The sequence below is a fragment of the Syngnathoides biaculeatus genome, chromosome 7 (assembly GCF_019802595.1).
Source record: "Syngnathoides biaculeatus isolate LvHL_M chromosome 7, ASM1980259v1, whole genome shotgun sequence".
Classification (NCBI taxonomy): domain Eukaryota; kingdom Metazoa; phylum Chordata; class Actinopteri; order Syngnathiformes; family Syngnathidae; genus Syngnathoides; species Syngnathoides biaculeatus.
The window spans coordinates 11,793,341-11,806,678 of record NC_084646.1 but is presented as its reverse complement, the minus strand read 5'-3'; the positions used below and the strand labels follow the sequence as shown (position 1 = coordinate 11,806,678).

Below are 13,338 nucleotides of genomic sequence, written 5' to 3'. Positions count from 1 at the left end.
GGGGAAAAAAAAAAAAAAAAAACATTTACAGACTGGGCGCAGCCTATTGACCACTGCACACTGTCGTCCAGATAATATGGTAATTGTCAATTAATTGAGCCCTCCGTGGATATTGCGCAATCCGCGTCACTGACCAATCAGAGGCCAGAGATCCGCATAAACCAAAGACCGTTTTTGCTCCCGCCATTTTCTCAGACAACATTGCATGGTCCAGTATAGGTTTAGTTAGCGTTTTATCGCGTATTTGGGTTATTTAACAAAAAATATGGTTAAGAGGTGTAGTCACTGACTTTGTAATCGTGACGACGGGTATCCCGAAAGGCCAGTCGGTGGGAGTTGGATTCGTACCCTTTCAAAAACCAAAGACCCGGTACGAAAAATGCCTTCGATGGATCAAACTTTGTGGAAGACCGCATCATCAACTAAATCCATCTAATATCAACCGGAACACATATGTTTGCACGAAGGTATGCCCTAAATTTGATTTTCAATACACGTCTCGTATAAATGAATGAGACGTTCTTCGCTAGCATAACACCGCTACGTGTGAACCATTGACACACTTATTCTTTGTCGAGCGATATTTAGTGATGATCGGACTGCGCAAACGTGTCGCTTTCTTGCCGGCTCGGGGCCGAAGCTTAACCAGACTGTGTTTGCACAAAGATATGCCCTAAATTTGATTTTTAATACACGTCTCGTATAAATGAATGAGACGTTCTCCGCTAGCATAGCATTGCTACGTGTGAATGATTGAATGAAATCAGAAGCATGGCGTCTGTCTCAGTTAACAATGTATTGTATTGTGTTGGCCATTTTTTATGAATAGTTTGTCTTACGTCAGCGCACCTGGCGTGACGTCACTTCGGGAGGCGTGGTTAAGTGCCCTATACGGAGGGGTCAATTGTCACTGTCCTAATTTCAACCAAACGGAAATGTGTTTATGTAAAGGATAAATCGCTTTTATGTCATTCACTCGTGTGCGCAGATATAACAGTTACCAACTCCTAAAGTGTGAGTGCAAATTAGTGGAATCTGGTTCCCTAGTGCCCTAAGAGCTGCATCTGGCACCCGCTGGACGCTTCGTAGCCCGGTGCCACGCAGGTGTCCTTAACTCTCAAGCAGAGGGAAGGTGGAAAACTTATAATACAGGAATTCTGTTTTTCTATCATCAACTGAGCTGCACCAGTTACTTTTTGGGTGGGTTTTTATTTCGTTTTAGCAATTTCAGATCAAACAAGCAAATTTGTAGAGTATGGGAAGGATCTGACCTTGTGACAAGTTCAACTCAAGTATTCCCCCCCCACACACACCCATCGGGACAGCAAAAACTAGTGTCTGCTGACAATTATATAGGAGGTACTTATGAGGTGGACAACAAAAAAAAATAGCGACCTTGCACCAGGCGGTCTACTTGTGTCCTTTGCTGGTCTTAAAGGACACCTGGAGGACTTTATCTCCAAGCCTGTAGCCATGAAGGTTGTGTATGGCCATGGCAGCCTCCTCATAGTTGTTCATGGTGACGAACCCAAAGCCTTTGCACTTGTTGCTGTTGAAGTCTCGGATCACCTTCACATTGCTGACAGCACCGAAAGGCCCAAAGAGCTGCCAGAGCATGGCCTCGTCCGCCTCCTGGCCCAGGTTGTAGATAAAGATGCACCAACCCGAGGAGGCTCCGGAAGCACCCCCGCCCCCACCCATGTGCTCCACGCTCATTGGAGAGAATCTGAAGAAGAAAACAGCCATCAGCCACATAATCTTGTATAGTAGGCGAAAGATCCGATTGATACATTGTCAAGATCTCAGACTTGCAAACTTTGGAGCTCTGTGTCAGATTTTTGTTGGGATTTTTATATATCATAGCCACATTTCAACAGAGGGACAACATTTACAAAGAAATTCAACAAAATCATTGTACCACTTCGTATTTTATAGAGTGAAACAAGTATGTGATCATCCATCAACCAGCAAAAATTCTGGCTCTCGGAAACCTGAGACTGCGACGAGTCTCCGTATCGACGGGAAGTGGCGAGACTGGCGTTTTGGTGCGGTCAACACAAGCTGGGGTAAAGACTGTAGAGATGACTGTGGACTTGAGGAGGCATCCTTCACCATAACCGCCCCTTACCCTGTCCAACTGTCTCATGTCAACCGTTAAGGCCTCCAAGTTCTTAGGAATTACAGTCTCAGAGGACCTTAAGTGGGAGACGAACATTCTCAAAAAAGCCCAGCAAAGGATGTACTTCTTGTGGCTTGAGGAAGCACGGCCCAACAGAGCTGCTGAGACAGTTACACATCCAATCAGTACTATGTACCTCCAAGACAGTCTGGTTTGGGGCGGCCACAAAAAAAGGACAAACTGCGACTGTAACGGACAATCAAAACCGCTGAACGGATTGTTGGCACCACTGTACACACTATTGATGACTGGCACGCAACGCAAACTAGGGGTCAATTGTCATTGCACTGGTTTAGAACGGGAACCACAAATGGGTAAAGGCACTTTGTAGAAGCGTAACAACGTGGAACGTTGACACACTCTTATCTCCCACCTGTTCTAAATGAAGAAGAATTTACATCTTGCACATCTGTGACTCTTACGAGGAATACTTCCTATAAACAGAAATGTCTCTTGTTCTTGTTACTTTGTTATTCTTTATTGTGAATGTCGGACCAGGGCAGCACCAAGTTCTTCTTTTCCTATCGGCTTGACCCGTTGGGGGTTGCCACAGCGTGTCATCTTTTTCAATCTAAGTATTTCGTGCATCTTCCTCTCTAACACCCACTGTCCTCGTGTCCTCCCTCACAACATCCATCCAAGCTTTTCTTTGGTCTTCCTCTCGATCCTTTGCCTGGCAGCTCCATCCTCAGCACCCTTCTACCAACATACTCGCTCTCTCGCCTCTGAACAGGTCCAAACCATCAAAGTCTGCTCTCTCTAACCTCGTCTCCAAAACATCCAACTTTGGCTGACCCTCTAATGAGCTCATTTCTAATCCTACCCAACCTGTTCACTCCAATCGAGAACCTCAGCATCTTCATTTCTGCTACCACGAGTTCTGCTTCGTGTTGTTTCTTGAGTGCCACCGTCTCTAATCCGTACATCATGGCCGGCCTCACCACTGTTTTATACACTTTGCCCTTCATCCTAGCGGAGACTCTTATGTCGCATAGAACACCAGACACCTTCCGCCAAGTGTTTCACCCTGCTTGGACCCGTTTCTTCACTTCTTTACCACACTCTCCATTGGTCTCTATTGTTGGCCCCAAGTATTTGAAGTCATCCACCCTCACTATCCTCCCTGGAGCTTCACTCCTCCTCCTCCGCCCCTCACATTCACGCACATATATTCTGTTTTACTTCGGCTAATCTTCTTTCCTCTCCTTTCCAGTGTTTGCCTCCATCTTTCTAATTGTTCCTCCGCCTGCTCCCTGCCTTCAAAGCAGATCACAATATCATCTGCGAACATCATAGTTCAAGGGGATTCCAGTCTAACCTCATCTGTCAGCTCATCCATTACTAACCCAAACAGGAAGGGGCTCAGCGCAGATCCCTGATGCAGTCCCACCTCCACCTTAAATTCTTCTCATACACCAAAGGCACATCTCACCGCTGTTCTGCTGTCCTCGTACATGTCCTGCACTATTCTAACATATTTCTCCGCCACACAAGACTTGCGCATGCAGTACCACAGTTCCTCTCTTAGTACTCTCTTGTAGGCTTTCTCTAGGTCTACAAAAGACACAATGTAGCTCCTTCTGACCTTCTCTGTACTTTTCCACGAGCATCCTCAAGGCAAATAATGCATCCGTGGTACTCTTTCTACCATAAACCATACTGTTGCTCGCAGATACATACTTCTGTCCTGAGTCTAGCCTCCACTACTCTTTCCCATAACGTCATTGTGTGGCTCATCTTTATTCCTCTATAGTTTCCACAGCTCTAAACGTCACCTATGTTCTTAAAAATAGGGACTAGCACAGTTTTCCTCCATTCTTGTGGGATCTTCTCACCCGCTAGTATTCTATTGAATAGGTTGGTCAAAAACTACACAGCCACCTCTCCAAATTGCTTCCATACCTTCACTGATATGTTATCAGGACCAACTGTCTTTCCATTTTTCCATTCTGTTCAGTGGCTTTCTAACTTCGCTCCTTACTAATCAATGCGACTTCCTGGTCATTCACGCTTGCCTCTTCTCCTCTGCCTTCTCTCCCATTTTCATCATTCATTAACTTCTCATAGTACTCTTTCCATCTACTGAGCACACTACTGGCACCAGTCAACATATTTCTATCACTATCCTTAATCACCTTTACTTGCTGCATATGCTTCCCATCTCTATCACTCTGTCTGGCCAACCTGTAGAGATCCTTTCCTTCTTTCGTATCGAACCTGGTGGACATGTCGTCATATGCCTTTTGTCTAGCCTTCGCCACCTCTACTTTTGCCCTACGTCGCATCTCAATGTATTCCTTCCTCCTCTCCGTGTCCCATTTCTTTGCTAATCTCTTTCCTTGACCTGCACCACCAAGTCTCCTTCTCCCCTTTCCTACCAGAAGGCACCCCAAGTACTCTCTTGCCTGCCTCTCTGAGCTCCTTGGCAGTAGTAATCCAGTCTTCCGGGACCTCTTCCTGTCCATCTAGAGCCTGCCTCACCTCTTTTCAAAAGGCCACTCAACAACATTCTTCCTTTCTCAACTCCCACCACCTGATTCTCTGCTCTACCTTTGTCTTCTTTAATCTTCCTACCCGCTACCAGAGTCATCCTACAAACTACCATCCTATGCTGTCGAGCTACACTCTCCACCTCCACTACCTTACAATCAGTAACCTCCTTCTGATTACATCGTCTGCACAAAATATAATCCACCTGTGTGCTTCTACAGGGCAGCACCGAGTGCCGGAGAAAAATTCCTTGTGTGTTTTTACACATTTGCCAATAAAGCTGATTCTTTCACTTGTTTCCTGTGTACCTATCCGCACAGCATCAAATCAGACTCCACCCTTTCCACCAGGCCAAGACCAAAAATCTGTCTGATGTTGACCAATACTAGCCTCTCGTACCTGAGTAGGATCTGCACCACGTGCACATTGGATTGAGGAATACCTGCAACATTTGCACAATCCACATGGTCCCAGACTATCGCACGACTAGTCACTTAAACTGCTTGAAGTCTTGACAGCCTTTGGACAGTGGTCATTGCACTGGACTATCACTCGAATGGACAATTGAACAACAATTGACAGTAGAAGACTCCACATCCTTTGCACAACTAGGAGTTTTAAAAAAAATGTTCTGTCAATTGATTGTCCCTCTGCTGTCGTACTAGGACGGCTCCAACTACTGGAGTTGTAAGAGTTGTTGGAGCTGGTGGATGCTTGAGAAAGACCGCCTTGTGAGTTGTTAACATACTTGACCAATAAAGCTGATTCTGAACCAGGCACTTGGTCATGTAATGTCCTGGTCTTATAATTGATTAAAAAGTGGAATGACATCATTGTGTATCCGAACGGGTAGCGGAACCATCTGCGCCTTGTTGGCAGCACCTCCTCAACAGACGGAAGAGCCAATTTTGGGTCTGTTTTCATGGAGGATGACTTTTGTCAGTTTCAACTTATTTCAGTGACTCCTGTGGGGTTCTCTTTCATGAGCAGAGGGGAATTTATATGCGTAGCATGTACCTGAACCTCTGCGCCTGGTGATGGACGGGTCCAGCAAAGCGCCGCGGTTGGCCATGGTACATTTGAGACATCAACTGAGAGTTCCTGGCCTGGTTGGGATTGGCGGCAAACTTCACCGTGATCGGCTCAGAACTGCCGGGGGGCGTGTGCCCATTGAGCTCTTTGATGGCATCCTCGGCCTCGGCCCGCTTGTCAAATCTGATGAAGGCCACGCCCCTCGACAAACCTAAAAGGCCAAGCGTGTGTGTGACACAGAGAGACCACCGGCGCAATCATGCAAGCGTACCTGACGCCTGGTCCACCAGCACGCGGGAATTGATGATGTGTCCGTAACGGGCAAACATGTCTTCCAGGTCCTGCTGGCTGATGGTGCGAGGCAGGCCGCTAATATACAGATTAGCATCTTTGATGGTGTCCGAGCTGGGGCGTGCGTACGACACCTATGAGAAAAGGCTTCAAAACTTTAACAACTCCACACAACTACAGGTTCTACAACATTATACAAAAGATTTGTTGACACGTTCACTGGCAAAAAAAAAAAATCATTGAGCATTTGGGCAATGTCACATTACATCAAAACAAAAGCTTAAAACAGCCAGGTTTGTAAAGTAAATAAAAGACATTAATACTTGATGAAATCAAAGAATCATCATCTAAAAATAAAAGTCAGGCACAGTAGGAATGACAAGTTCTTTTGGAAAACAAAAACAATGTTGAGTACCTGGTGGATGCTTGAGAAAGAGCGCCCCCTACAGAGCAGCAAGTGAAAGTGGAACTTTACCTTGATGGTTTTAGACTGAAGCCTCAGGCCGTTGAGGGAACTGATTGCCCTCTCGGCATCACTAGCGTTAACAAAGTTAACAAAGCCGTAACCTAAACTGTTGCCTAGAAACACAAAGCAAAACAACAAAACAAAAACAACAACAAAATGACAGAGGTCAACAAAAGTGCACAGTGTACAAATGCTTCCTAAAGCCAAATGACCTTTCACCTGCTGTGATTAAAAAAAAACGCTAACAAAACTTCAAACAAAACGTTCAGGTCATGATTATCATCATTATTACGCTTACACTGATTAATAATATACAGTGGCAAAGGCAACTCTGACGACAGCAACGGCATAAATATTGTGCTTCCTCCAAAGGGCAAATTCGATCCCCCCCCCCCAAAAAAAATAATCTAACCCTGCCCCCAATTTTGAAAAAGTAGCCGTGTATGGTGTGAACTGGTGTCATAACATGAGCTTCATGAACAGCATGAAAAGCAACATTCAAACAAACAAAGTGCAACAATAGTTCCCAAAACAATGACATCAACGTCATCAGTGAAAACAAAAAAACAATTCACATCGTATAGGGAACGAATGGACTCTGTGTACAAGAGAAAAAGAAAAAACACAGAGGCAGAGCTGTTGAAAAAAAAAAAAAAAGAAAAAATACAAATAAATGTGTTGACATTTCTGAAAATCAAATATTTCATCACCAGAGAGTCCACACACCTCTCGTCACTCGGGTTTCCAGGGCGTCCTCGCTTCACGACAGTGCAGCGCCACCTTTTCGGCTTACCGAGGGCGGAGTAAACATGGTGGGCGGGGGCCGCTTACTACTTTCAGACATTTCTTATCTTTGATCGCTTCATAAAGTTAAAAACTTTGCACAAGAATATTGGTGATGAGCAAAACGAAAATGAGAATTAAGCAAGCAACCTTTGTTTGCAGTTAGCAGTATTGTCCAGTGCACGCACACACAATTGCAATTTTGAGACAATTGGGCTCGAAGTCAAAGGCAAAACATGTGCAGAATTCAGAAAAATTACACTCCTCCAGCTCCACTTTGACATGAGACAAAAGTCCTGCGCCGAATACAATAAAAGCTCGCAAATGTGGCGGCACTGAAATAATTGTGTGGGGAAAAAAAAAAAAACTTAAAAAATAAAACAGCCGTAGGTGTCTCGCGGTCGGCGGCGTTTACCAGTTTAGCGGAGTTAACGAGGTCGCTGTGAGCTCGCGAGGAGGCCCCCAAGGAGTCCCGATCACTTAAAGGCTCACGCTTGAAGTAGCAGGCCAGCACCAATATAGGCGTGCGGCTTATTAACAAAAAACACTGTCGTCCGGAAAATACGCACGCTAACTCCTTCAACTACCACTAATTGAAAAACATTGGGGGGGGGGGGGGAAATAATAAAATCAACCAACCAAATCGGAGAGCAAAATACGTGAGAAGCGGAGATTGCGAACGGTGAGCCGGGAATGCATATTTGATCAAGAGGGGAGGGACCCAAGCAGTCTTGCAGCTCCAGGGGGGCCCTTATTGTCATTGCGTTCAGTCGCGTAAAACTTTTTTTTTTTTTTTATCATGATCATTTTTGGGAAATTTGTCTTCAAAGATTATGACTTTTTGTGTTCTGCACAGATGAAATGTAGCAAGTGTCCCGACAACTTTCTTTTGTGATTATCATAGTACAGGCCACATATATTTTAATTTATTTTTATAGAAGGTTTTATAGAATTAATTAAAGGATTTATTATTGAGCTGAAAGTTGGGTCCCACCCCCCCCCAAGTACTACATTTGAATTTTATTGAGATTATTTGACAGTTCATTTGATGACTAGAATTTGTTTTAACTTCACGTGGAACATTTATTTATGATATAATAGACATAATTTCAAAACAAGAGACTGCATTCAATAAAACAATGTTGTGATTTAACCAAACTTTGGACCCCCCCCCACAAGGTCAGAATTAAAAACATAATGCCCCAAGCAAAAACGCACAGCGCCGGCCTTATTCGCTGGTTCCAATGTCACAGTTAATTCAAAAACAAATATTTACATGAGGGCGGGATGGTGGATCAGCAGGAAAGCGTTGGCCTCACAGTTCTGAGGTCCCGGGTTCAATCCCGGACCCGCCGGTGTGGAGTTTTCACGTTCTCCACGTGCCTGCGTGGCTTTTCGCTGGGTTGCCACTGCGGTTTCCTCCCACATCCCAAAAACATGCAACGTTAATTGGACGCTCTTAATTGCCCCGTCGGTCTGATTGTGAGCGCGGCTGTTGTCTGTCTCAGGCACTCACCGCAACCCTCGTGAGGATAAGCGGCTAAGACAATGGATGGATGGACATTTACATGAGTGTCCAATCAGTCAGCGACTGCTTTTGCCTTGATTCTAAATTTGTCACACTGTTAGGTATACAGCGTTGTGACTTATGGCAAATTTTTAAGATGAAAATAAATATATTTCAGGTTTTTAGACGAGCCACGCTGCCTCAAGCCATATAAATAATATACAAAGCATGAATTACTCTTTCAAATCAATATTTAACCGTACTTACTTACTTTAGAATACGCTTGTGGCTGAAACGGCGAAACGTATGCGAGAACGCTGCATACGTTCAGATGGAGAAATATTCACTTTCTCGGGATGCCCCAATCCAAATTTTTCACTTCTGATAAGATACATTTTAACAGCCTTGAGTTTTGCTTGACACTGACACGGGTCCGATCCAATTTCGGCAATCGCAATTCCCACTTTACTTATTTTTTTACTGTGAAACGTAAGAAAAGATTGGCAAAAGTAACTACTAAAACAGAGCAATTTATGATGAACAAATGGGTTACGTAAAGTAACAGGTGTGCACATCGTCACCTCCGGGGGGCAGTGTGGTGCACGCGATGAGACACACCTGCAGACTAAAAAGTAGTTGAAGTCAAAATTGCATCATTTGAATTTGAGCGATTCTGTTACTGATTCTGGTTCCAAACTATTCTCAATTTCTGTTTGGGGAGGCGGGGGTCTTTTTTTTTGTGTGTCTGGTTTAAATAAAGGGTGTTCAAATTATGAACTATGATGATCTATTTTTCTTTGGAGCCAGCAGAAAAGAGAAACCGTTGGGTCAGGGTTCTTTATCACCAGTATCAATATCAAACCTATTAATTAAAGCCAATGTGTGTGGAAGGGACTTAATATTCATGAATGTTTCAGTTAAACGTTAAATGTAGCATTGTTAAAATAGCCATGTGGGAGTGTCAAAAGCTTAAACTGCATGTGCATGTTTTGACTTGACTTTCTGTTTTAAACTTGTAAACTTTAATTTTGAAGGATAAGCACCGGAACTCAGCATGTTAGCACAAAAAAAAGTCGCTTCACACTTCAGTCATTCATTCTTTTTTTTAAATGAATGGACCAAAACGCAATAAAACTTGGATTCCTTTCCCTACCCGCCGATGAGGCACAAGGTTATTGTTTGGGGTACTGTGAGACGCCATGTAAATTTTGTCCCAGTTCATTGCGACATAACATTGCTATGGTGGGTTAGGTTAGCTGGTTAACAAACACAGGTGCCATAAGGTTAGGGAAAAGTTACTTTGTGTTCCGGTGCATATCCTTCAAAAAGCTACAAGCTTAAAAGAGGAAATTAAAACTTGCACGTATATATATATAAAAAAAAAAAAAATCTTTCTTGACTGCTCCATTGCATCCACAAACTGACACAAAGTGAAAATATGGATCCAAAAACAGCACAACAATCAGATTCTCCTCCCCCATACGGCACGAAAGCAGATGTGTCGCTAGCTGATCCACGCACTTTGGCAGCGGTGTCGGTCACGTGACATTTTCTGAAAGTGGTTCGCTTAACGGGCTCGACGCACGCGCCGATGCATCCAAGTTGCATCGCTATTATCCATCACTAGTTTACAGTACTATGCCAAAAGACACGAAATAAATAATATACTACTATATAAAAATAAACTGGCTTTTGGGTACAGACATACTGCGATCAGCATAAAATGCCAATTATTGGTCGATTCCGATCACGGCGATAAAGTCTACTCCAAATACTCGGCGACAAATGACCAACTCATAGTCAGCATTTCTTGGGGGTTTTTTTTCCCCTCTCTCTCCTCATTTTACTTAGCACATCAAACGCCGACACAGGCCTCCATGTATACAGTCGCCCTATGTGCGGTGGTGCTGCAGCAATTTATTTTTAGGAGACGTTTCAGTCCGACCGGGTTGGACCACGTCGCACAGTGTGCGGCGGCCATTAAAGGCCGCGTTTCGTCACACAAATTGGGGTTCCTTCACCACCGTCGGAACAGAAGTCTGTCGTCAAACGAGGACCCCCTGTACTACTACTACTACTCCTCCTCCTCCTCCTCATCATCATCATCGTCCTCTTCACCTCCGTCGTCGTCGTCAGCTGCTAACATGCTAAGACGACGCCCTTCTTAAGCGACTTTGCTGCACTCGTTTGAACACTTTCAATTTGATCATTCACAAGCAAACGTGCGAACATACCTGCCACTTTGTCTCGAATCAGCTTTGCTGACTCCACCTCCCCGACGTTGCTGAACAGGTTGCGGAGCTCATCCTGGTTCATGCTCTGCGGCAAGTAATTGACGATCAGGTTGGTTTTGGCATTGTCGTCGCCCGCGGCGTGCTCGCCATAGCCGTTGTCGTACATCTCCTGCAAAAAAGGCACGAGAAAGTCGTCAACCTCATTAAGGCCAGCTCCTATTGTGCAAAGTCACCTTTGCGCCGCTGGCTCCTTGAGCGTCTCTGATATCGTTCTGGGATGCCTGCACCTCGCACACCTGAAACACAGGCCTCGGTTTATTTAGGACGCTGAAGCGAGACGCGTTCCATCCAACTTTCGACTTGTTCAGAGGCTTCTCTCACCTTCAAGTACCTTACGTGTCCTCGTCTTTGCGCCATGTGATTGAGTGAGAGAGGTCTGTCTGTCCGTTCGTCCGTCCCTGCAAAATTGACATGACTGAACAACAGTGCACTCACTTGACCGTAACACAATTCAAACTAAAATATTAAATACACAAATAAGCGTGCACAATTTGTTGTGATGGTTATGATTCGCATTTCAAGTTTCAATTTTTGATCACGAAACAAAATTGATAAGAATTGAATCAGACAGAAAAGAATGTAAAACATTGTAATAAATCCACACATTTTTCGCAGAAGAGGACATTTTAACACACAAACTAACAAAAGACTAGCTAGTTACTCCAGATGTGTGGATGTTAAAAAAAAAAAAAAAGATAATTGCCATGTAAACTGAGAATGCAGAAAATATGGACTCATCTCAGACCTCAAATTGAACAGCAACACTAACCAACTCAACTTCAGTGATAGAGAATTTTAAAACCAGAGCTGCACACAAAGTTCTAGATAGTATTCCTTCATTTAACACGGGTTGGGTTCTGGGCCACGACTGCAACAGGTGAAATTCATGACATGGCGACCACATCTGATTATTTATACCCATTTTAAAAAGTGAATGATGCTGGCCAGACTCATTTACTTTCTCCACTATTATACACAATGTACATTTTTTTCTTTTAACATTTGTCACTGATGGTGTAGCGGTACACACGCCTGCCTTCGGTGCAGGCAGCGTGGGATCGATTCCCGCTCAGTGATGGCGTCGATATCTGCCCTGCGACTGACCGGCGACAAGTTCAGGGCGTAGTCCTGGGATAGGCTCCAGCTTTCCCGCAACCCTTGTCAGGCTAAGTGGCTTGGATAATGACATGACTTTTAATATTTTAGGCTAGGAAGAATTAATTTCACCCCAAAAATATGATAAAATGCTCTAAAAGTCCTGCAATGTTGAAACTTCCACGATGAAAGATGAAAGAGATGAAATAATGTGTGAACTCTCCAAGGGAACACTCCAGACTACATACAAAAAAAAAAAAAACAAATAGATGAAAACACTGGCTTAATAGCAATATTAAAATATAAAACACGAAAACAGAGCAAAGTCTCGTGTTGAGTTAAAAACCATAAGGGGAAAAATGGATTTTAAGGGGAGTTTTACGAGTTAGGGGGCATGCCTAAAATTTCGGGAGAGGTTATACCAGAGATGTACAAGCAAAGGAACAAGCTCTATCCCCTGTGAGCTGACCTCTACAAGGATGTGTTCGAGTGACCCGAGGCAACGTACAGAAGTGTAAGAGAGGCGAAAACACAAGTTAAATGTATCTTCTGTAGGCTACTGAGTTGTTGTTGTTTTTTCTTTTGGAGAGAAAGGCGGGGGGGATACAGTAAATTTCCTTGAAATGCTGTCGTATTTGCAATATTATCTAAAAGTTTGATCGCGACACGCGCTTTTCATCCCGTTTCATCCCGAGATGATTATTTTGCCCATGTTGACGCTTCCTCTAAAATTAGCCTGAGCGCTACTGGTCGATGAAGGGTCCAAGTTATACAGCTTAATTCTAACCAACGAGTTACATTCAGAAGAATGACGGAGAAAAAAAAAAAAACAACGACATTTGGGTACGTTTCAAAAGTTGACCTCAAGAGAGGTTCGGCTTCACGTGATGACGAAGACGATAGCAGCGGCTAACGTTAGCCGTGGCGCAAACAAAGAAAACGAGGGTGGAAAAAGGCAGCATCAAATTCTTACCTGGGACGAGCAAAAGACGACAGAGTCGTATGAAAATTATTTACAACAAGTATCTCAAGCAATTCTAATCGAGCGCAGGATGGCGGTTGACTTCGAAAACACTCAAAAGCCTAAAAGTCACGCTGGCGAATTTTGTGCGCAACGATTCAGTTTTTCTTTTTTTTTTTGTCTTCTTCTTTTTTTGTTCTTCTTCGTTGTCTCCTGGCTGTTGAGGAAGCAGAAATGACT

General features: G+C 43.9%; 1 protein-coding gene across 1 annotated transcript; it reads right to left on the bottom strand.

Moving 5' to 3' along the window:
• Window positions 1-1,189: 1,189 nt before the first annotated feature.
• Window positions 1,190-13,309, bottom strand: LOC133503770 (ELAV-like protein 1). The gene is made up of 8 exons (XM_061825695.1): window positions 13,111-13,309; window positions 11,364-11,440; window positions 11,216-11,278; window positions 10,983-11,151; window positions 6,468-6,571; window positions 5,973-6,126; window positions 5,687-5,912; window positions 1,190-1,726 (listed from the first exon to the last, which is right to left on the bottom strand). The coding sequence occupies exons 2-8, from the start codon at window positions 11,397-11,399 to the stop codon at window positions 1,411-1,413; spliced, it is 1,068 nt and encodes a 355-aa protein (XP_061681679.1). The 5' UTR covers window positions 11,400-11,440; window positions 13,111-13,309; the 3' UTR covers window positions 1,190-1,410.
• Window positions 13,310-13,338: the final 29 nt, after the last annotated feature.